Source organism: Eucyclogobius newberryi, unplaced genomic scaffold (assembly GCF_026437365.1).
Source record: "Eucyclogobius newberryi isolate DKJ021-1_F unplaced genomic scaffold, fEucNew1.0.hap1 SCAF_11, whole genome shotgun sequence".
NCBI classification, from domain to species: domain Eukaryota; kingdom Metazoa; phylum Chordata; class Actinopteri; order Gobiiformes; family Gobiidae; genus Eucyclogobius; species Eucyclogobius newberryi.
In genome coordinates, this window is record NW_027315735.1 from 21,010,863 (window position 1) to 21,035,514 (window position 24,652).

The 24,652-nt window shown below is 42.7% G+C and overlaps 3 protein-coding genes across 5 annotated transcripts; 2 read left to right on the plus strand and 1 right to left on the minus strand.

Annotated features, from left to right (window-relative positions):
- The first annotated feature begins 5,443 nt into the window (after positions 1–5,443).
- On the plus strand, positions 5,444–10,129 carry tbc1d10c (TBC1 domain family, member 10C). The gene is made up of 10 exons (XM_072437775.1): positions 5,444–5,560; positions 5,654–5,791; positions 6,141–6,246; positions 6,332–6,439; positions 6,510–6,616; positions 6,697–6,811; positions 6,892–6,957; positions 7,032–7,221; positions 7,413–7,570; positions 7,980–10,129. Exons 2-10 carry the CDS (start codon positions 5,661–5,663, stop codon positions 10,035–10,037), a joined length of 3,039 nt encoding a protein of 1,012 aa, XP_072293876.1. The 5' UTR covers positions 5,444–5,560; positions 5,654–5,660; the 3' UTR covers positions 10,038–10,129.
- Positions 9,784–13,778, minus strand: rad9a (RAD9 checkpoint clamp component A). The gene is made up of 12 exons (XM_072437781.1): positions 13,568–13,778; positions 13,421–13,491; positions 13,243–13,316; positions 13,079–13,127; positions 12,878–12,992; positions 12,687–12,786; positions 12,095–12,201; positions 11,909–12,015; positions 11,766–11,830; positions 11,596–11,691; positions 11,054–11,270; positions 9,784–10,419 (listed from the first exon to the last, which is right to left on the minus strand). The coding sequence occupies exons 1-12, from the start codon at positions 13,599–13,601 to the stop codon at positions 10,303–10,305; spliced, it is 1,152 nt and encodes a 383-aa protein (XP_072293882.1). The 5' UTR covers positions 13,602–13,778; the 3' UTR covers positions 9,784–10,302.
- LOC140352840 (uncharacterized) lies at positions 13,368–24,647 on the plus strand. Of its 3 annotated transcripts, none has more exons than XM_072437776.1 (8): positions 13,368–13,514; positions 21,326–21,398; positions 21,551–22,222; positions 22,303–22,436; positions 22,647–23,040; positions 23,127–23,256; positions 23,330–23,487; positions 23,637–24,647. In XM_072437776.1, exons 3-8 carry the CDS (start codon positions 21,551–21,553, stop codon positions 23,898–23,900), a joined length of 1,752 nt encoding a protein of 583 aa, XP_072293877.1. In that variant the 5' UTR covers positions 13,368–13,514; positions 21,326–21,398; the 3' UTR covers positions 23,901–24,647. The 3 variants fall into 3 exon arrangements, with proteins under 3 accessions (XP_072293877.1, XP_072293879.1, XP_072293878.1); XM_072437778.1 differs by lacking the exon at positions 13,368–13,514 and adding an exon at positions 21,130–21,201; XM_072437777.1 differs by lacking the exon at positions 13,368–13,514 and adding an exon at positions 21,181–21,243.
- The last annotated feature ends 5 nt before the right edge of the window (positions 24,648–24,652 follow it).

Below are 24,652 nucleotides of genomic sequence, written 5' to 3' on the forward strand. Positions count from 1 at the left end.
TTTACCACACCTTTGCCTCCCTCTACAGACCGCTGCAATATGCCCAAAGCGCTGGCACTTAAAGCAACGCAGGGGCGGCGGAACATATGGCCTGACGCTATAGCACATGTACCCAATGAACACCTTACTAGGCAGGCACCTCCCTTCAAGTGTTACCATTACCGACAAGCTGTCACATCTTACCCCAAACCGGGTCACCTTCAAACGCCTAGCGTCCACCACCGTAACTCCCGTCAAATTCTCCTTAACTTCATCCACAGACGTCGCCGTAGGGACACCTACGATAACTCCTCTGACCGTGTTTCTTTCAGCATTAGACACAAGAATGTCCTTTCCACCCAGACGTTTAGTTCCAATCGCCTTCCGTTGCTGAGCCGCGTCCTTGCACACGACCAGCAGCGAGCCATCTCTAAGGACACTCGCACTCTTGATCAATCCCACAGCTACAGTTAGGCTCTTTGACAATGCCACTGAATTCCACTCCTTAAAGGATGCACTATCCTGTGCAAGCTTTATGATCACCTTACAGTCTCTGCTCTCACCCCGGATATCAATAGCTTCAGCCTCATCCTGCTGCTCATTCCCAGAACCCTCGGACGAGCTAAGGGACTTTTTACGTTTCCGGGCACGTGCAGGCAGAAAAGGCTGCTCCTCCACGCCGTCCAGAACGTCTTCCATCCCCGATCCACTCTCCTCCGCCATCTCCCGTCTCTCCAGACCGGGTGTTGAGCAAGGTTGTAGGTTGTTGTTGTTGTTGTTGTTTTATGGCGGTTGGCATCCAAGTGTTGCTGTTGTTGTTGTTGTTGTTGTTGTTTTATGGCGGTTGGCATCCAAGTGTTGCATTACCGCCAGACTTTATTCCTCAGACTTTTCGTAGTCCTCAGACTGTCGTAGTCCGTAAAAGTACTCCTTCCATTGCTTTGGTGTTACAAAGCCCATGAGGTCATGATATGTCTTTGTGACTAGAATAGTTGTTGTTGTTGTTGTTGTCGTTGTTGTTTTATGGCGGTTGGCATCCAATTGTTGCATTACCGCCAGACTTTATTCCTAAGACTTTTCGTAGTCCTCAGACTGTCGTAGTCCGTTGTTGTTGTTGTTGTTGTTGTTGTTGTTGTTGTTTTATGACGGTTGGCATCCTAGTGTTGCATTGCCGCCAGACTTTATTCCTCAGACATTTCGTAGTTGTTGTTGTTTTATGGCTGTTGGCATCCAATTGTTGCATTACCGCCAGACTTTGTTGTTGTCCTTAGACTGTCCTCAGACTCTGTCGTAGTCCGTAAAAGTACTCCTTCCATTACTTTGGTGTTACAAAGCCCATGAGGTCATGATATGTCTTTGTGACTAGAATAGTTGTTGTTGTTTCAGACAACAATAAAGTCTGGCGGTAATGCAACACTTGGATGCCAACCGCCATAAAACAACAACAACAACAACAACAACAACAACAACAACAACCGGCTTTATTCCAGGGAGACTCTTCTTCAGCTTCCTCTCCTTCTTTGACGTTCGGTGCTTCCACCGTACAGCTTTATTCTTCAGGCTTCATTCTATAGGCTTTAATATTTCCACTGATGTCGCCGCTTGGTAGCCGTGCGTCTACGAGACTGGGCGAGGACAGGAGACCACCCCCACCCCCATCTCGCCACCCCGACCACCCCGACTCCCCACAAGCAGACCCCCACCACTCCGACTCCCATTCAGCGCCCCCAGCCTGCCCTCCACATCTGCCCAATCAAGCTCCCCCGCTCCAAGGAATCTCCCCGCAGCTCCAGCATTACCGCCAGACTTTATTCCTCAGACTTTTTCAGAGACCAACCGGCTTTATTCCAGGGAGACTCTTCTTCATCTTCCTCTCCTTCTTTGACGTTCAGTGCTTCTGCCGTAAAGCTTTATTCTTTAGGCTTCATTCTATAGGCTTTAATATTCCCACTGATATCGCCGCTTGGTAGCCGTGCGTCTACGAGACTGGACGAGGACAGGAGACCACCCCCACCCCCATCTCGTCACTCTGATCACTCTGACTCCCCAAAAGCAGACCCCCATCACTCCGACTCCCATTTAGCGCCTTTAGCCTGTTTTCTATATCTGCCCAATCAAGCTCCTTTGTTCCAAGGAATCTCCCTGCAGCTTTAGCAATGATCCTGATCCTTTCAGTTCTGCTTTGAGTCTGAGCAGCACAGTTTACAACATCCACCATAAAGAGTACAACATCCTCTCTATCCACAACCAGGGTATTCTCATTAATTCTGGAACCTGCACACTTGGGACCTCCACTCTTGAAACCTTCACACTTCTTGGGAGCCACGCTGGCCTTTCTCATTTCGCCCTGGCTGGGAGCAGCGCTGGCTCCTCTCTCTGTATTTACTCTAAACTCGTTACTTGAAACTTTCTTGACTGCATCTGCATAGGATATACCTTGAGAGACCTTCATTTTATGCACCTCAGCAGCTCTTTTGCTAAACCTGCATCCCCCGTAGGCAGAGCTATGTTCTTCCCCACAGTTACAGCACTTCAGTTTTGCTCCCACGTCACACTTCCCATACTCGTGATCTCCTGCACATTTACCACATCTTTGCCTCCCTCTACAGACCGCTGCAATATGCCCAAAGCGCTGGCACTTAAAGCAACGCAGGGGCGGTGGAACATATGGCCTAACGTCATGGCACATGAACCCAATGAACACCTTACTAGGCAGGCACCTCCCTTCAAGTGTTACCATTACCGACAAGCTGTCACATCTTACCCCAGACTGGGTCACCTTCAACCGCCTAGCATCCACCACCTTAGCTCCAGTCAAATTCTCCTTAACTTCATCCACAGACGTCGCCGTAGGGACACCTATGATAACTCCTCTGACCGTGTTTCTTTCAGCATCAGACACAAGAATGTCCTTTCCACCCAGACGTTTAGTTCCAATCGCCTTCCGTTGCTGAGCCGCGTCCTTGCACACGACCAGCAGCGAACCATCTCTAAGGACACTCGTACTCTTGATCACTCCCACAGCTACAGTTAGGCTCTTTGACAATGCCACTGAATTCCACTCCTTAAAGGATGCACTATCCTGTGCAAGCTTTATGATCACCTTACAGTCTCTGCTCTCACTCCGGATATCAATAGCTTCAGCCTCATCCTGCTGCTCATTCCCAGAACCCTCGGACGAGCTAAGGGACTTTTTACGTTTCCGGGCACGTGCAGCCAGAAAAGGCTGCTCCTCCACGCCGTCCAGAACGTCTTCGACCACCGATCCACTCTCCTCCGCCATCTCCCGTCTCTCCAGACCGGAGACTAGCTCTTCTTCTTCTTCTTTGGTCCTTGTTGTTTCAGAGACCGACCGGCTTTATTCCAGGGAGACTCTTCTTCCCAACGGTTGTTGTCTGAAACAACAACAACTATTCTAGTCACAAAGACATATCATGACCTCATGGGCTTTGTAACACCAAAGCAATGGAAGGAGTTCTTTTACGGACTACGACAGTCTGAGGACTACGAAAAGTCTGAGGAATAAAGTCTGGCGGTAATGCAACAATTGGATGCCAACCGCCATAAAACAACAACAACAACAACAACAACAATTTTCACTTCCTGCAGTCACAAGATGGCCGCCACAATTGCCGCAGCCTATATACTATAAACTATATAAATGTTCCTCTAGCTTATTGAGTGTAAGAATGGACACTGGGCTAAATATTTGCACATCTATTTCCAGGCCTTTATGGCTATCATGTAGAGTGGTAAACACTAAACCTCGCTGCCTTCTCAATACTCAATTAACTTTTCGAAAATAAGTTTTTGTGACATCAGTTATGTGTAAGAAAGTATCCTAAAGAGTAACTCCAGACAGTGAAGAAAAACAACCACGGAAATCCACAGTTTGTTGCTGGTGTGCTACACATCCATAGAGATACATTAGCCAAAAAGATAAAAAAAAAAAAAAAAAACAAGAGAGAGAGATTTGAAATGGCAAAAAATAGTATTTTGCATCATACAATCTCCATTGGTTAAATATTATTATTAATCTCTAATGATGTGTGTTAAATGTGCACCTCCAACACACTAAACAGGTCAATACAACATAGAAACACTTTTCAGTAGGCCTATAACAGCAGACATCGCCATTGATTCAGGCGGCCCCAGTCCAGCTGCACTACCTGATCTGCCTCATATTACATAATAAAGTGCAAAAAAGTGCATAAGTGTCTGTCTTTCTTGTACATTGTTACAGGAAGAGCTCTGCGCATCTGAGTAGGCGACAGGTGCGTAAGAGAACAGCAGCTACTTAGGAAAACTTCCACACACTTTTTCACTCTTCTTGGTTGAGTAAACTTCCTCACGTTTCAAAGTTGTATGCAATAAACTGAAAAAGAGTGAGACAGTGGGCAGGAGTTTTCCTTGTTCCTGTACATGATATCAATAAGTCAATATAAATAATAGAAGCATTTAAATAGTTTCCATTCATGTGATGTCACAAAATTCTATCGACCAATAATTTCTAAGATGTGTGGAACTGAAATTAATATTGTTATAATGCAGAGTGTTGTTGTAATACGATTAGTTCTTAAGTCTAGTCACTAAGATAAATCATCAGGTTCAACATTTGTAACTTTTCTTTGTTTAATGTTTAATGTCAAGTCCATAAGTGAAAAGTGGCTCTTGCCCCACCGCATTCTATCTAGAACGTGAACGGAACCATGAAATATCTTAAAGGAAAATTCACAAATTGAACCTGATTATTCATCTTGTGACAGTCCTAGGAATATATTGTATTATGATAAGAATCTGCATTTTAACTATTTTAATTTCAGCTGCTCAGCATCTGTATTAAATATATGGAATGTTGTGTTGTCACGTGAACGCAACTTATTCTAAATGTCAAAACATTTTTGAAAGAATGTATACAAAAATCACAAAAACTGAATTATCTGAGGCTAAAGTGCCCTAAAGAAAACAATGTTCAAATCGTTTAGTGTTGTTTATTAGAACTTGTCACTTAGAACAGTAATTGCTCATGTTGGTGTATGGTTACTTCAAATAAAATATCCTCAAAAGAATGTCAGAAAACTACTCTGATGAATACAATTTATTCAAAATGTTATTAAAGTAAATTTACCCTACCCTCCTCTGCACATACTAATCTATACCCTCTAGTAAGCAGTTTGACAAAGGCCCCCATTGTTACCATGCTTTATAGAGAAATGTATTATCGACCACATTTTATATGTAGAGCACAATTCATGCAAAATACAATTCAAAGTGCTTTACAACTTTAAAAAAAACAAAAAAAACATTATATAAATTATGGGTGTTGACAGTAAAATCACAAAATTAAAAACAGGAACCCAGTGGTGGCAAAATCAGCAATGAACAGGGAAAGAGAAATGGCTGCTATAAAGTCCATGATTGTACCTGACACGAAACATTGTTTACTGAGCGTAAGATACTTGCCTTTTGTTCCAGTCATTGTTAGCTGAGAGTAGAGCAGTCGTCATGCTGCTGCAGAGAAAGAGGAAGTTTGTGTCATAGACAGGGAGGATACAGCACTTCACACGAGGCTATGGTAAAGGTAATTATGCAATTTCTTTACATTTACGGTGTTAGTGTGCCTAAAAACTGTCTAAATCTGGTCACTTATAGAGTTACGTCTGTCCAATTTTAGGAAAAAGATGTTAAATACATTAAGACTTGAACAGAAAACCCCCAGTGAAGGGGACAGTTCTGATTGTGGGTCAGAGCTTGGACTTGAACCGGAGACCGACCGCTTTGGTTTCCTTCTCACGGATGGGTCCACTGATGGGTGAGAACTTGTTCTGTTGTTGTTCTGTATCATGCTGTTATGATATACAAATGTAATTTAATCACCATTGTCTGTTTTTAAGTGTGAAACTTCATGTATTTTTCACATGCAACAGATTCTAAAGAATTTATTTTTACTTGTTTGTAAAACTTTAACAAGTAACAGCAAACTTAAATTGACAGTTTGCCCCACTGACTTCAGTCGCCAGGGCTACCTGACTCCACCATTGTGTGGTTTTCCTGTTTTCACACCACAGTGCAAACTGCAAAATAGCTTCTTAACCAGCACCAGGTTATTTTTTTCAGACTGTGCAACTTATTTATGTTTAAAAATAAAATGTTTAATCAAGTATTAGGAGAGCAGGCCCATCTGCTGTTCTAGTAAGACAGAGAGAGGCCAAGTGGATCAGCATCATTGATCAGTGGGACAGGCTTCTACTCAAGAAAACAAGTAAGGTACGTTTCTTAGAGGATAAATGTCTACTTTAAAAATAGTATAAGCGGCGCTGTGTTGTACAGACGTTGTGGCTATTTGAATTAGATCAAAGTGCAGTGTCATAAAGGAATCCCAGCTTCACTCCGAGCAAGGTGCTGGTCACTGTTGAGCGGAGCTACTGACCGAATTAACCAACAGAAAGACACTTACAAGGTAATGTTTTTGAAAATAATGATTGCTGTTCAAAATATTATTCCATGTTGAGTATTCGTTTCTGTGTCAGTTACTGTACTCACAGCCAGCTCTGAAACACTGGGAAGATGTGATTGAGAGAGACTTGGATCGTCAGTTTCCATTCCACGAGATGTTTGTTGCAAAGGATGGACTTGGGTGGGCAATGCTTTGTGACAGTGCAACAAGCATATCAATGTAGTTAGAATTCAGGAATAATTGACTTGAATCATAAACAGGCAGCGAAGTCTGTTTCAAGTGTTGAAGGCCTACACACAGTTTAAGCCCGAGGAGGGTTACTGCCAGGCCCAGGGACCAGTCGCTGCAGTGCTACTCATGAACATGCCTGCTGAGGTACAGAACTTTACTCCTTTTTTGATCAGAGGTCTTTAACTGAGATGAATACAACTTTAACTTTATCCTATATTTTTCAGGAAGCTTTCTGGTGTTTGGTGCAGATCTGTGAACAATACCTGCCTGGATACTACAGTCCCTTGCTGGTTAAATACTTTTCCTGAACATTTACTGCAATTGAGATGAAGAAATGACTGAATCCTAATCATAATTTATCCAGGAGGGAGTGCTATTTGATGCTGCCATACTGATGTGGGTTTTAAAAAGGGCTTGTCCAGCTGCACACAAACATCTACAACATCACGGAGTGGAGCCGCTCATGTTTGCAACAGACTGGCTCATGTGCCTGTTCACACGGCATTTACCGTTCAACACGCTGCTTAGAGTGTGGGACCTGTTCTTCTGTTATGGTAATGGTAGAATTAATCTAACCTTGAACGTAGACAAAACACATGTAACAACTTTCTCAATGAGTGAAAGCTTGCTGTAACCATATATGTAATTATGTAAGGAAGCAGAGCTGAATAAACCTTAAAATGTGCTGCTATAATGTATTATTTAAAGCTAAATCTATAAATTCATCCTATTCTTGCCGTTTCAGGCATACGGGTGTTGTTGCAGGTAGCTGTAGTACTGGTACAGCGAGTTCTGGGTCGTGAAGACCAGAGGAAACAGTGCTGTGGTCAAATGGAGACTCTACAGAGGCTCCGAGGCATCAGAGATGAAGTCAAAGATGAGGAAGACGACTTCATTGTTGAAGCAAGTTGTTTTATGATTCAACCAAAAACACCATGCATCCCCACACCATGCTTTCCCCAGTACTTAGAAATAAACTATAACATATGTAGATCATTATTTGACATGTTGTTCACTGTAAACCACAAACAGTTTAGTAAAAGGAACGGGACCACTGACTTCCTGTTCAAAAAGGCAGAATCAATAAGAGATGAAGTAAAAAAAATTACATACCATAGTCGCAAGCAAAAAAACATTTTTTTACATACCATCTTGAATAATAAGCAGGTGGGGATAGGCCTTGAATGCAGGATGATACAGTATTACTTAAACATGCATGAGTCAATCATCCTAAATACAACTCTATTACAACATAGTTAAACTTTGATTTAGGCTTATATCTCCTTCAATATTTTTTTGTTGCAATGTTTAGGTGCTGTCTGTGTCACTCTCGGTCAAAGATCTGCAAAGACGGACAGAGAAAGAACTTCAAAGATGGCAAAAGGAACGACCCTCGTCCACCTTTGACCCCAGAGACCGTTGCCTGGGATACCACATGGCTTGGTTGAGGTCGCGACAACGCATGGAACAAAGTGAAAGAAGGGAGAAGGAAAAACTAAACCTGTCTGCTCCACTGTTTCGCTCGGCCTCCACTCTTTCCCTGTCAACGTCAAAATGGCCAAAGGGGGTGAGGTCAAACAGCAGGGAACCAAAAAGCGGCATCAAGGTCATGAGACATCTTTCTATGGGGGCAAAAGAGGACTGCCGAAATTGGGCTAATCTGAATGTTAAAAAAGATCAGAATCTGCAAGACAATAGTTTTGTTTTCAAAGAAAAGAAAAAGCAGAACGAGCCAAGGCAAGAACACAAAATCCAACAAAATAAATTATCAGAAGAATCCGAAAATCAGAAAATGCAAATTGTCCCTCAAATAACTGATACAGACCAAACAGAGCAGATGAAAGAAATAGAAATAAGCAAATCCGCTGCAGACTTAAGTGAGCGAGAAGATGTAGATTCCAAACTTGACCTTCCTATTCAACAAAATGAGTCAGTTATGAGCAAAGAGACGAGTCAAAACCCAGCGAATAATACTGAAGGGGACAATTCAAACCAAGATAGTGCAGCTGAAACAAACACAATTGTTAATACAATTACCACAATTGCCGACCTACAACCCAGCGTACCAATAAATGAGAACATGCAGACGGACAATATGAAAGTCGGTCTACACCAGGTCATGTCGCTCAAACAATTGGCTACAAAAGCTGCTAGACACTCGGCGTGTAACAGTGAGGAGGAAATTAAATATATTGGCGAAACCCAGCAGCAAAACAAAGAGACAGACAAACGCCTGGAGATACTTTCAGGAGAATTCCACTTAACTGAGTCATTACCAGGAACCGAAATCAGTAAGTCCCACGCCCAAGCAGAAGTAGAGACGAATGAATTGGCTACCCAATGTCAAATTCAAGATGCAACTATGAGTGGCAATGATCCACTTGATATGGATGATGTTCAGCTTCAAAAACAAATGGAAAAGACCAAAGCAGAGACATTTACACAGAGTTGTACCGAGGACATCCAAGCCAGAAGACGAGATATTACGGTGGCACTGGAGGTTTCAGGTGGAATGGGAGATCAAACCAGTGTTGATGCTCAGAGTAGCCTGAAACCATGTGATAAAATGGAAGAGGCTACTTACTTTATACCGCCCCAAATGCAGCGGCCTTTGTCATCAGAGTCATCGGGTGTGAAGCTCAGCACACAAGCAGATACTTCATCAGAGAATATAAAACAGTGCTCTATCTACGAAAGAGCGACACAGGGCAATGTTTCTAAATCAGAGAAGGAACTTAAAACAATAAAGAACTACAGTGAGATTCAACAATTAGAAGGTGACTTTACGAACACCAACCAACAGTATAGCTTTAGGTCATCTGGTGACTTCCGTGTCCGAAAATCCTCCAGCTCTCGTGGTTCAAGGGCTGCACGCAGACTGTCCGAAGATCTTTTCACCACTCCCCAATTAATGGAGCAGAAGATAATAGACCATTTGAGTCAAGCAGAAAATAATGCAACGATACAAATGTCAAGCCCCCCCGAGACAGAAGCCACAAGACACAAGGAACAGCAGCCAAAACGGTTTGGTCTGTTTCGCAGATTGAGAGAAGAAAATAAGAACAAGAGACAGAAAAGTGAACAAGAGACAAAACCCAAAATCCAAGTTCCCAAAATCCTGATTCAGGACTTTAGTGATGAAAGAGAAATAAGTAAAGTAACAGAAGTGGAACAAAAGCTGACGTCCAGAGAACGGAGGAGACAACTGAGGGAGGAGAAAAGAAAAGAGAAAAAACATGAAAGGGAGAAAAAAGAAGAAAAAGAGTTTGCCAAAGGCACAAGTGTTCACACCCAAAGTGAAAAAGATCAACTCCAACTCAGTCATGCTGGTTCACAATCTAGGAGTTCATATTCAGATGAGTACTTTTAAGCCCAACCTAAGCTTAATATTTCACATAGTATTATGGTAAATATCTGATGGTAATGAAAAAAATCATGTGATACAAAAATAAATAACTAAACAATGAACTGTGTAAATACTGTTTTTTTAATTTACAGGGACAATCCAACCATCAAAAAAATAAACACTATGGGCCGCTATCCATAATTGAACCATTTTAAACTGGCATTATTGTCCAAATAAAATCTGTAGTACAAGTCCTTTGGTGAAGTTCGCAAAGAGAAACGGTTAAACGTTACTCCAACTGAGTTTCATCTTCACTATCACTGGCCAACACTTCCTGATCCGTCATGGGCTGAGTGGACATCTGAGAAGGTGGAGGAAGGACCAATCCGAACAGAAGTGAACAAAACTGTAAAAGGAAAAAGACATCATTGTATTTACCGTATTTGTCATACATTGTTAATAGCTAGGAATGTTTCTCACAGCAAATGCTAAAGTTTATAAAAATAAACAACCAATTACATTTTTAAGTAAATAATTAGTTTTATTTATTTATTTAAAATGCCTCCACACAGTAGAGTCCTTTGGTGAAGTATTCCCCTGTTTTGTTAAGTCTTTAACATATTGTCAGAGACGTCCACCACAACTCGCAGTGCACAAACTGACTAGGCAAAAACCCCATTGACTTAGAATTAAGACAGGAAGTACTGGCGCTTACACTGAGCGAGCCAGGTGCTGTAGTGTGTGGAGCCCATTTTTGGGAGAAGAGACATCACAATTTTACGATGGTTCATGATTATTTACACCATAACAAACAGTTTAACCCTGAATTTGTTTTCAGTCACACCGTCTAATGGATCACCAGCTTAATGAAATGAGTTGAAACGTTAATCTAACATGAACTGCCTGATAATTAAGGTTGACTTAAAGAGACAGAATTGAAATAACTTAATGTTGCTTCTAAAACTATCACTTTTAGTTTTGACAATTATGAAGTAAGTTAAGATTAATCTTGACATCCCTCATTGTAACTCGATGAATACCTTCTTATTTGGTGGCCCGTCTGTGTGGTCTGTTTGGTCTTCATCTTCACTGTGCGACTGTGTCCTGTGATTCACTGCACTGTGTTTTGAAGGTTCAGCTCTGGGTAACGAGGTCGTTACAGATGGATCTGGTACAATACTGGTGTCCATGGCGATGAGGTAGGAGTCCATGTCATCATTGAAGTCATCGGGAGGAGGCGGAGCTTGAGGGCACAACCTGACAAAAGCAAAATGAGAATTAGAGCACAGGATATTAGGATATTAGTGCTGTCATGACTCACATTTCAAACTGAATTTCGATACAAGGGAATGTAGACTGTGACTTTCAACACAAAATAGGACTTTATTTATGTTCTGATAAAGCTCAAGTTCAAACTAAAACAGTTCAAGAAAGGTCAAATTCTGTCCTGTTAGTGTGATTTGTGTTTTTTTATTAATATGTTTATCAATCTAGAAACCCTGAAGCCCTAAAAGTCTAAAAAATAAGGCAGGTCAAACAAAACTGATAAGTTTAATTTTCAGTTTTTCTTTACAATACAAACCTCGTGTTGCTTTTGTGAAGGTTATTTTCATCTGAGAGGGTTGCCAACACAAAGTTTCCATCCAGGACACTGTCAGTTACTGAAAGCACAACAGGACTGACAGACAACAGACTTGCATAATTAAAATATTCTGATTTACAACCAAATGCAACCGGTTCAAAGGCGCTCACCTGCCTGGCTCGTCAAAGTGTATCGAAATAGGCAAACCAGTGGAGTCAGCAAACAACAATAAACCCTGCAGACGTACAAATCTCTAATGAGTAACATAAAGGATTATTTACAAGATCATTTTGTAAATCTTTCGGAATCTTACTCGAAGCTCCTTTAGGCAAAACGTGATGCTGTTTTGCGTCTGTACAGAAAAATGGTCAAACTCATCGGAAGACAGACACAGCTCCGTCAGCATAGCCTTGGACAGCTCTGGGAAGAGGAGAAGAAATCATTTATAATCTCACGGCAAACTAAATCACTGTTTTATGTCAAACAGGTAAAAGTAAACCTGCATCTTCCTCCACGTGATTCTTAAACCACATTCGGTCGTCACTCACTGATAGAGTCACTTCTTCGAGAGATGGAGGAAAGATAACAACGGTATCCAACAGCAATCTAATTTATGGGTGAAAAAAAACAACAGTTATAAACACTAGGGCTGCAGTGAACAATTATTTATATTCTACACCGAGACTTTATAAATATTTTTTTTTTAATTTTCTTTGCCAATGACAGGTTGACATTTGGTGACTGAACACTTCTATGTAGAGAATATTTCAAAATAAAGTATATTATTGTTGAAATCAGAAACCGTCCATTCTTTCTTTTTTCTTTTTTCAAGTTTTTATTTACCATTGCTGTTGCGTTTGTTTTAAAAGATGTTTAGGAGGAAATATCTTTTAGGGTCTGTGTAGTCCAGATAACAACTATGATTATCAAAATAAAACTATTTTAACGCTCGACAAGTCACAATTATTCAGATTAATTGTTGCAGCACCAATTTACACACATACAGGACATGAATTGCCCCAACCCATCTCAATAGTGTCAAATATTAGAACATTGGTGCTAAATTGACGTCACTAAATTGATGCACATACCTGGGCTGCGCTCTGAAAATATTGGCAGCGCTGTCTTTATCAAATACTGCCTGCAGACTTTCACTGTCCTGGAAAGACAGGTTATGCGTCTTCAGCAGGCCTGAAGAAACATCAACAAATAAAAGGATGATGTTGAACGCTGCAGTTGCGATGAAACTATTCTTGACATGTGGTAAAGAAAACAGTGATACCGTGTTTGCAGTGCAGGGTAAACGTGAGCAGACTCTTTTGCTCATCCAACTTCATGTGACATTTCTCCACATTTTTCTCCAAAGTGGCCAAAGATCTGAACACTGCTTGTACACTCTTGAATACAATTTAAAAAAAAATGTCACTACTTGTAAGTTGTATAGATGGTGTGATAAAAAAGGGAAAATATTGCATTTGGACACCTTTATTGCCATCTTGCAGCGAAAGGATTGGCCACTGGCTGTAGTGTACCTGTTACAAAGGTGGAAACAAAACTGTAATTACTAGATATCAAGCAAATATCTGTCACAAACACGCGATAGATCATAAAAGACGTGTGTTGTGTTGTGCTGTGCTATGCATGCACCTGCTGAAGAAGAGCGGTGAAAACAGGAAACAAGCATACGCAGATCTGGACGAGTTCACAGACCGCAGGGCGAGCTGAGAGAGACAAAACCAAACATCACTGCAGCTCATTGACGACCCAACAGGAAGCTACAGGCGGCATTTGCAAAGAGGAAGTGTTGTGGATGACAGAAGCCTACCCCATCCTCCTGTGGCTCCACGTAAAGCTCATCTCCGATCCGGGACAAGGAGTGGACCGCTTTGGCCAGCACTGCACGGTTCACATAACACAGAGTAAGTCAAATATATCGTGGGTCGCGAATAAAGATGACTTTAACCTCTTTTACCTTTGACGTTTCCTCCCGTGACGACACAGTCCATGCTCTTAACTTAGCCGTAAACATTTAACGAAGTGTAGACAAAACCCAATGCACTGGAGATGACTGTAGTCCACTCGTCTAATGATAAACTCTGTCACTCTTTACATTGCTACATGACACGTGGAACAGTCTGTGTTTTTGGTTGCATCTTGCGTCTGTTAGGTGTGGATCGTGTTTACGCGGCCATATTCTGACTTCCGTGTTTTGAGCCAATTAGAAAACGGGTTGAGGAAAGTGGTTTCAGGGGGTTTACGCACGCGCTAAAAGATGGATGAAGAGAATGGAAAGAAAACAGAATACGAGCCAGTCAAAACGTAAAGGTTTGTGCGGGAAAATGCAAAATGAAAGAAGGGGGAAAAAGACCAATAATTTGAAGCTGAGTCTCTTTGTTCTTGTTCTTGTTCTTGTTCTTGTTCTTGTTCTTGTTCTTGTTCTTGTTCTTGTTCTTGTTCTTGTTCTTGTTCTTGTTCTTGTTCTTGTTCTTGTTCTTGTTCTTGTTCTTGTTCTTGTTCTTGTTCTTGTTCTTGTTCTTGTTCTTGTTCTTGTTAGGCCCGAGCGCCACAAGCTGGCGAGAGGCCTATTAATCTCGTAAGGCCGTGCGAAGCACGGCTGCGAAAGTGCGCACGTAGTGCGCACGAAATCGAGCGCGAAGCGCTCGCCCACTTCCAAACACTCACTAACGCACTCCTCCACTCATGCACGCCCCGTGCATACTAATTAGTTGTAGGAAAATGGAACATTACCGTTGTAAACGGGCGAAGCCCGTGCAAAAGTTCGCACTAAACGAGCACTTTACATTGGGATGACGACCGCGAAGCGGTCGTCATCCCCATATAAAGCACTCATTTGCGCTAAGTAGCTCACGAATACGTTCCCCATCTCTTGCATGTTCCGTGCATATAAGCATGTAATGCAAAAATTGAACATTATTACTGTATAGAGGGCCAAAAACACAAAGTGGGCGGAGCCCACTCAAAATTATCGAAAGTACCCGTCAGTGACCAGGGACCCACACCATGAGGTAGGAAAGCGCGAGCGCTTTCCGAAAATGTATAGTTTATGATATTTGAAAAATGGGAAACATTGTTTTCGCATCGGAATATTATTCTTTCTTTCTTTCTTCTTCTTCTCGGGACCAACCCCCCTATTTTTCACCCAGTGAACATTGACGAAAAGTCACAAAAATTTGCACACCTCTAAAAATCGTGCCTCTCTACATTCTGGCTATTTCCCTTTTCTAAAATAAAAAAAATTGGCGCGTCAGCGCCACCAAATGTACCAAAAATGCATTGAGAGATGGGAAATGACCCAAAAAAAATCTGATCGTAGAATCATGAAATTTGGCGCAGAGGTAGATGGTGACAAGAGAAGTAAAAAATATTATTACGGCAACGCCGTCCCCCGAACCAAATGTCGGCCATATTGCTTCAAAAATGGCTAAACATGACTTCGGAGTTTTTCCAAACGTCGTACTTTTACGAACTCCTCCCAGGGCGTTGGCCCTAAAAAGCTGAAATTTGGTGAAAATGCTACTGAGGAGTGGGACATCAAAAGTTATCCAAATTACATTGATACCTCTCGCGGTCTCTGTGCGGCGAAGCCGCAAACTGTAACTAAAATTTCAGAAATCTCCCATATTTAAAATTTCTGCCGTTTGCGCAGATAAAGTCCGAATTGCATCAAATTAGAATCAGTTGTTAAACTCTTTGCCCTAAACCTACTTGAAGTGAAATTAATTAATTTGGCGCGACAGCGCCCCCTATAGATTTTATATGGAGGTTAAATGTTTAGTTTTGCGAAATTATCTGAAATTTGACACACAACTTAATTTTAGCATCCCCATCAAAAAAGTAAATGAGACCCATGTCATAATTGTTATGGCTTTGCCGTAGCGATGATCGAAACCTCCCATGTTATTCCAATGGGGAAATCACCAGAACATGCTTACACTTATAAATACTTTCACCAACTCCTCCTAGGGCGTCAGCCCTATTAACGTGAAATTTGGGGAGACTCATCTTCAGGTGTGGACCATCAAAAGTTATCCTAATTTTTATTCTAAGAGTCACGGTCTGTGCGTGAAAGCCGCACATTTTGCCAAGAATTCAAAATAAAATTGCTTTTTGATGGTAAAACAAAAACAAAAAAAAGGGGAGAAGATGTGACAGCGTCACAGATTCAGCAGTAGGCGTAATAAAAGGACAATTGGGGCGCGTTAGCGCCCCCTCCTCTTGCGGCGTGGCGGCGGCGTAGCGAGGGCCGATCATTGCCGCTTGCGGCTATATTTCTTGTTCTTCTTCTTGTTCTTCTTCTTGTTCTTCTTGTTCTTGTTCTTGTTCTTGTTCTTCTTCTTCTTCTTCTTCTTCTTCTTCTTCTTCTTCTTTTTCTTCTTCTTCTTCTTCTTCTTCTTCTTCTTCTTCTTCTTCTTCTTCTTCTTCTTCTTCTTCTTCTTCTTCTTCTTCTTCTTCTTCTTCTTCTTCTTCTTCTTCTTCTTCATAATAAGGCGCTGGTACAGCTGGCAGCCCGGTGTAAACGCTCTCTCTTCTTTCTCACACTTATTGTGCTTTATCTCCTATATTTTGTAAATATAGTTAGTATATTTTTTCTATTTTACTGTACGATAGGGACACGCGCTGGGATAGTTTTTTAATTCAACTGTTTTTGACTTTCTTCGGCTGGATTTGAGCGTTTTTCGTTGCGTTCGTTGTGTTGTTGTGACGTGAGCTAGCTCCGAGCGAGCCCACCAGCCCCCCCCCCGCGCCCTCCGGCCGCGCTAAAGTATGGCGTGTCGTCGGTACACGTTTATATACACGTTTATATGAAAGAGGAACTTCACGAACGATCGGGACACGCACTGGAATCGCTTTAAATTAACTTGTTTTGACTTTATTCGGCTGGATTGAGTGTTTTCGTCGTGTCGTGGCGATGTGTCTTGGCTCTGAGTCCCCCGGCTCCGGCCCCGCCCCCCGGCTCCGGCCCCGCCCCCCGGCTCCGGCCCCGCCCCCCGGCCGGCGCCGTACCGCGTTTACACAAAGGAAGAACTGATGAAACTGCGGAGAACAGTCGTCTTACCCGGAGATCGTCACGTTATCCCGTCGCAATACTGACCTAACCTAATACTGATGTGCAATTCTGTCATATGTGCAATTGCTGTTGGAATTCATGTGCAATTACTGTGAAATTCATGTGCAATCTATGTGCTGTCGTGACACATATTCATGTGCAATTACTGTCGTGATCACATGCAATGGTATTTATGTATTTATTTGTCTATGGGAGTTTTTATTTATTTATAGGAGATCTTCTACTGAAAGTGTTTTTCAGACTTCCTATAAGTGATCTGTTCTTCTGTATCTACCTCTGTATCTACCTGCGTTGCACCAATGAAATTTCCCCATGTGGGACAATAAAGGAATATCTTATCTTATCTTATCTTTCTTCTTTTTTTTCGTCCAATCGAGCTCAAAACAACACTTTTTTAATTGAAATATTATAAATATTCAAAAAAAATATTGATATTCCTTACAGTCTTCGTGTATTTCACTCACCAATGCATTTTTTTTGGTCTGATTGGAAATGCTTAATACCCATGTAACAAATTTACTCTATAGCGCCCCCTACCCATTGTGTGAAAAACGCAACATTGTCTGATTTGTTTGAAACTCATGGGTTATATTCTCCTCGAGACGCCATGATAAAAGTGCATTACAGATGTTGTGTATTTTCACAATTGGCCAGCAGGAGCGCAATTAATGCCTTCACTTCCTCTTCCTCTTTTATTTTGATGAGACATTTCCTCTCGTGCCGCGGTCTTAGCATTAGCATTATCATTTAAGAATTATTATTCTTCAGGCTTTATTCTTTAGACTTTATTCTTTAGACTTTATTCTTCAGGCTTTATTTTTTAGACTTTATTCTTTCTGCCACAACTCGGGTATTTTCGACCCCCTGAACAACAATGAAAAGTCCCGGGTCACTGAGGCTCTCTCTTTCTCAATTAAGATAAGATAAGATATTCCTTTATTGTCCCACATGGGGAAATTTCATTGGTGCAACACAGGTAGATACAGAGGTAGATACAGAAGAACAGAACAGATCACTTATAGGAAGTCTGAAAAACACTTTCAGTAGAAGATCTCCTATAAATAAATAAAAACTCCCATAGACAAATGAATAAATAAATACATAAATACCATTGCATGTGATCACGACAGTAATTGCACATGAATATGTGTCACGACAGCACATAGATTGCACATGAATTTCATAGTAATTGCACATGAATTGCACATGAATTCCAACAGCAATTGCACATATGACAGAATTGCACATGGTTAGGTCAGTATTGCGAGTGTTCAGTACTAACAGTTTTTGTTATAAAGTCTGACAGCAGCAGGAAGGAAAGACCTACGGAACCTTTCCTTCACACATCGAGGGTGGATCAGTCTCTCACTGAAGCTGCTCTCCAGAGCGGAGAGAGTGTCCTGCAGGGGGTGACACTCATGGTCCAGCATAGATGTGAATCTAGCCAGGACCCTCCTGTCCCCCACCTCCTGCACCGAGTCCAGAGCACAGCCCAGGACGGAGCTGGACTTCTTGATGACTCTGTCCAGCTTCCTCCTCTCCCTCTCTGTGATGCTGCTGCTCCAGCAGGCCACACCATACAGGAGGGCTGATGCCACCACAGAGTTGTAGAAGGTCTTCAGGTGTGGCCCTGTCACTCCAAAAGACCTGAGTCTCCTCAGGAGGTAGAGCCGACTCTGGCTCTTCCTGCACAGTGCGTCTGTGTTATGAGTCCAGTCCAGTTTGTGGTTCAGATGAACACCCAGGTACTTGTATGAGTCCACTCTCTCAATGTCCCGTCCCTGGATGTTCACTGGTGAGGGGGCAGTGGGGTGGCGTCTGCGGAAATCCACCACCATCTCCTTGGTCTTCCCCGCGTTGATGAGGAGGTGGTTCCGCTGACACCAGTCCACAAAGTCCTGCGCCAGTCCTCTGTACTCCGCGTCATCGTCGTCCGTGATGAGTCCGATGATGGCAGAGTCGTCAGAGAACTTCTGCAGGACACAGCTGTCCGTGTCGTGTCTGAAGTCTGCAGTGTAAAGGGTGAAGAGAAAGGGCGCGAGGACAGTGCCCTGGGGCGCCCCCACACTGCAGGTCCGAGTGTCAGACACACAGTTCCGGGCTCTCACAAACTGGGGTCGGTCTGTGAGGTAGTCCAGGATCCACTCTGCCAGGTCATACTCCACACCAGCCGTCTCCAGCTTGTCCCTCAGGAGCAGCGGCTGGATGGTGTTGAAGGCGCTGGAAAGATCGAAGAACAGAATCCTCACAGAGCTGCCAGGCTTTTCCAGGTGAGAGAGAGAGCGGTGCAGCAGGGAGATGACGGCGTCCTCCACTCCGATGCCAGACCGATATGCAAACTGCAGCGGGTCCATGGCTGAGCTCACGGTGGAGCGGAGGTGGTCCAGGACCAGCCGCTCCAGTATCTTCATCAGGTGGGACGTGAGAGCCACTGGCCTGAAGCTGTTGAGGTCTTTGGGGCTCGGTGTCTTAGGCACAGGTACCAGACAGGAGGTCTTCCAGACCTGTGGTACCACCCTCAGCTTCAGGCTCATGTTGAAGACATGCTCCATAACTCCACACAGTTCATCTGCGCAGGACTTAAGGAGCCTGGGGCTGATGCCATCAGGTCCTGCTGCCTTCCTCACTTTAATCCTCTTCAGCTCACTCCTCACCTGTGCTGCTGTGACAGTCAGTGGTTGGCAGGGGGACCGTGTGCTGGGGGGATGGGTGAGTCCAGGCGAAGTGGGGAGCTGATGGTCCGGGGCAGATAAGCGAAGAGGAACAGATGCAGGGCATTGTCTAGCTGTGGAAGAGGGAGCATGCAGCTGTGCAGGGGGAGGGGCGGGTGACCGATCAAACCTCAAGAAGTGAGCATTTAAATCATTCACCCACTGTAGATCCCCCTCTGTCTGGGCAGGGGGGATTTTGAAGCCCGAGATGGTTTTCAGGCTCCTCCACACTCCCTGAATGTTCTTTTGCTGCAGCTGCTCCTCCATCCTCCTGTTGTAGCCGGCCTCAGCCTGCCTGATCTTCCTCCTCAGCTCCTTCTGCACAGTCCTCAGCTCCTCCTTGTTCCCTGACCTGAAGGCTCTCTTCTTCTCCTTCAGCAGAGCCTTCAGTTCACGGTTAATCCATGGCTTGTTGTTTGGAAAACACCGCACCGTCCGGGAGGGAACAATGTTCTCAAAACAGAAGTTGATGTAGTCCGTGATGCACTCTGTGATGGTGTTGATGTCCTCCCCATGTGGGTCATAAAGCTCAGTCCAGACAGTGGTGCTGAAGCAGTCCCTCAGAGCCTCCTCGCTCTCAGCAGACCACATCCTCACCTCACGGGACACCACAGGCTGCCTGCGCACGATGGGTTCATACACAGGCCTCAGATGTACAAGGTTGTGGTCCGAGCTGCCCAGGGGAGGGAGGGGGGAAGAAGAATAAGCCTCCTTGGTGTTGGCAAAGAACAAGTCCAATGTTCTATTCTCTCTGGTGGGGCAGGTAACATACTGGGTGTATGTTGGTAGAACAGAAGAGGGAGAAGCGTGGTTAAAGTCACCAGAGATGAGGAAGAGAGCCTGTGGGAGCTGTGTTTGCAGCCTACAAGTGCAGGAGAGCAGTGCTTCACAAGCATCTTCAGCATTGGCAGACGGGGCCACATAGACTGCGATCAAAATCACATGTGAGAACTCCCGGGGCAAATAATATGGCCTCATGCCAATAGCCAATAGTTCAATATCCTTGTTACATAGCTGCTCCCTCACTGTGCAGTGTTCGGGTTTGGACCAGCTCGTGTTCACATACACCGCCAGACCTCCACCTCTTTTCTTCAAGCATTCTCTCGTTCTGTCCGCCCGCAGCAGATGATGATAAGATAAGATAAGATATTCCTTTATTGACCCACATGGGGAAATTTCATTGGTGCAACGCAGGTAGATACAGAGGTAGATACAGAAGAACAGATCACCCATAGGAAGTCTGAAAAACACTCCCAAGAAGAAGAAGAAGAAACCGGGCAATTACTGAGCCTCGTTTGGTATGCCGCAAAACGCAGTCGCACGGGAAGGAAGTCGCGCGGGAGGCGAGAGCCATCATCGCCGCTGCCGCGGCTTTAATATGATTCTGTTTCTGCTTTTTGCATTTTGAAGCTTTTCTGAGGATTTGATCCATTCACTTGCGCACAGTTGAAATATTTGTTTTCCTTGGACTTTGTTGAGACTGAAGGCCTTTTATTTTATTTTTTTTAATTAATATTTTTAAATTGGGAGTACATTAACAGTAATTGTGAGATGAACTACATTAACAAAATATTCAAATAGTAGGCCTCCACATTTAGGTCCAGACTTAAATAGACCATATCTGACTTTGTCTGTGACAGCTGTCATGGAGGGTGTGTTCGGTGTTAGAGAGATACACCAGAGCAGGAGAGTTAATGTCAAAGCACAATTATCTCACCTCACTGGTCTTTCCCGTTGTTCTGCCTTAGTTCTGCTACACAAAATCTCCTCCCATCTCCACACACTTAAACGCCTGCTGCGGTACAGGTGAGACTAGAGACAGAAATGTCCCTTTACAACCAAAATCAGGTGTTTGTTTGTGTTTTAGCTATGTTGGAGTTGTAACATCAAATTGAGAAAAGATGTGTTATTGCTGCTTTCTGTCAAACAGGTAGAGGGATTAAAGCGGAACCACTGGCATACCGGCCGTACCTGAAGAAGATGGACATATTTTGATAATTGAGGTGAGAAAGCGTACTACGTAAAGAATACTGCATATTAATTCTACTGCCTGGGTGTAATTCTCATGAGTGACTGCTATTTTGCTCACGTGAAGCCAATGACTGGTGTCAGTTTCAAAAACAACCAATTTCATTTTTATCATTTTAACTTTTAGATGGCTCAAGCTTATGAGTCAAGAGACAACCAGGCCTTACTGCAGTCCATGTTGCAGAGGCTGAAACTTCAAGCCGGAACCACAAATATTCAGCCTGAACAAAATACAACAGGAGGACAAAACCTAGAGTGTGAAACTCTAGGTTCACAAACAGTCGTCAACAACAACAACAACCCTATTAATGGATTTGAACTGACGGACAAAATAAATAGTGAATTTACTGTAAATGGGAAACAACTGGATCTTGACAGTTCTTTGGAAAACAGTGGAGCTTCAGGTCACAGCCAGGAGCATGGACAGGGCTCCCAAAGTGGGCAGCACTTTTCTCCAAACTCTGCTTATGCTGCTTCTCCCATTTCCCCCGAAGGAAGTTTTAACCTTTCTAATTCTGAAACAAAGGACATATCCCAGGAGCAGAGCGCTAAACAAAAGCAGGACCAGGACAGTGGCTTTGTGCCAAAAGAATATGCATGGGCCACACAGACTGCAGAGACCCCAAATAATGAAGTGACACAGATAGTAATCAGCAACCAAAATCCAACCAACAACAGAAAACAACGATCTTCTGAGAATAAAACACGCAAATGGACCCAGAAAATCAAGGCGAAGTGGAGAGACAGACCAGGCAGTTTTGGCAAAAAAAACAGATTTGCTGACATGACTACACAAGAGGTAAAAGTCACTGCTCATCTGTTCATTGCTTGACCTAAAATATATTTTGTAATAATTTGTCAATGTTTTGTGTTATGCAGAATTCACCTCAATACCAGCCACCCACACATTTGAATTTTCCTTCAGTAGAAGAGTCTGGAAGGACCACCGCACTCGATGACAGAACAGACCACCTTCAAATTCGGATGGCAAATGGCAATGATGAATGCGTGAGGTAAAAGTAAAAGCCAGTTTGACACAACTTGTAATGATCACTTGCTTGAGCCTTCAGCGAAGCAAAGATATGATGGGTATTCCTGGGTTGTTAACGAGCATACCTGTGTATATTAGTGTGTGCGGTTATGACAGACAGTAACAAACACACCTATCGAAGCAATTTGTCGCTTTTATTATTGCTGAAGAGAATTGATGGACTTTTTTTCAGATCTACAAATGAGTTTGATCTTGGCCTTGGCCAATTCAGTCTATTGGATGAAATTGTCAGTGGTCAAGAATGGGCAAAGTTTTTAAATCCAGCCACCTCTACATCAGTCCGTGAGGGACCATCACAAGAGACTAATTACCATGACGAAAAATCACGAATGAACTCAACCTTGAGTGAACACAATGTTGGAAATGACACACATATATTTGGGACAAGTGCAGTGGCATCAAACAAAGACATTGCCATGTCACAAGTGTCTCTTGAACCTTCGTCACACGTCGGCATGGACATCTCACAAATGCAGTCAGAGCCAATGGAACACGGGCAGAGACAATCAGATATGCAAGTTACAGTCAGTGATGAGCAGTTACGTCAGCTAATTACCAACACAGGGGTGAGTTATCTGCTCTTTCTCATCAAAACTATATGTAAGGCTTCAAAGCTCTAAAGCCAAAGTTCTAACTAATTTGTCATTTTTAGACCAATAATACAGTGGATAACTCATCGCTGAGAGGAGGAAATAGCCTCAGCAGGAAGAGACAGCACCAGTCATTTCAACACATCGAAAATTTCCCAAGAGTTATACCTAATGGGAATGACACTGTAGATGGTAACATAATTACTCACTCAAGTATTACTATTGTTATGTCTACTGGTCTCTTAATACAGTCCTCTGTTTGTAGATGGATCTGTATTTTTACCAAATAACTATGTGATGGACAACATAGGTGGCAAATCAATGTTTTTCTTTTCATCCACAACCAAACCTGTTCCTCGTGGTGTTCTCAAATCAACACTTTCCTGTGATTCAGCTTACTCAGCGGAAACTGTAAACAAAAAGGTAATAATAATGTGTGGTTTAACAGTGCCTGCTATTGGTGAGAAATATTACAGCTTTCAGTCCTAAATAATTAGGCCAAAAATATGTATATTTGTAGTATTTTATGAGAGAGAGGGCTGTCAACGTATTTTTTTTTTTCTGATGTTCAGCGGCGCATGGAGGAGACCCGGCATGTGCACTTCTCAGAGGAGATCATCACCATCGATCCTCCGGAGCTGGGCCCAGACGTGTCCGAGTCAGAGGAAGAATCAGAAGAAGAGGACTCTTTCTTTGAGGAGGACAGTGAGGAGCACACAGAGCCAACACTGTTAGGACCACTCAGACCCGAGGAGGCGGTACCAGCCCGACGACACGCTCTACCTGCTTGGATACGTGCCCTCAAAAGAAGAAACACAGGGAAAAAGCCCGGATAACAAAAGTTCTGCAAGTACTTATCTTTGTAGAAGTATGTATGGGTAACACTTTAGAATAAATCCCACGTTAATGTGAAGCGTTTGGTTATTGTTATTAAAGCACTTAAACACATCTTTACATATTTAATAAATATCATTACATTTGATAATTTAAAATCAATGCAAAATCATATCCATGTTTAAATTAGGAGATTCATATTTGTTCATTACATAACATGTTATTGTTACAACAAACAGAGGTATTCTAAAGTGTTACCATATAATGTAGTCCTCATAAATGGCTTTGCTCAGTAAAAGTTTTTACATATGTATAATGGACACAAGACAACTATTAGCCACAGTGTTGAATCCTGCAGAAGCTTCACATTATAATGTTAATTCTAATGTTCATTTATTTTGACTAAATTCAGAGTGCCATCACATCCATTGTGGTCTTTGCCTCTGATGCAGAAATGTTAGTTCCTTGAACAGAAGTGGGCAGAAAACCTAATATAAAAACATAAAGGACATAGAATCTGAAGGATTTCATAGATATGACCATACAATAACTGTTACACGACACATTAATGTAAATGCTTATTATTTTCATGTGTAAGAAAAAAAGACAGCATGGTATAACTATTCAGTAACAAATGCAAAAACATTTTATTTATTTCCAGTTTTGTGAATGATGAATGTTTATAGCTGAAGCCTATATTTTGAGATGGCTGAACAATAAATTATACAATAAATATTTTCCAGCACAAAGGATT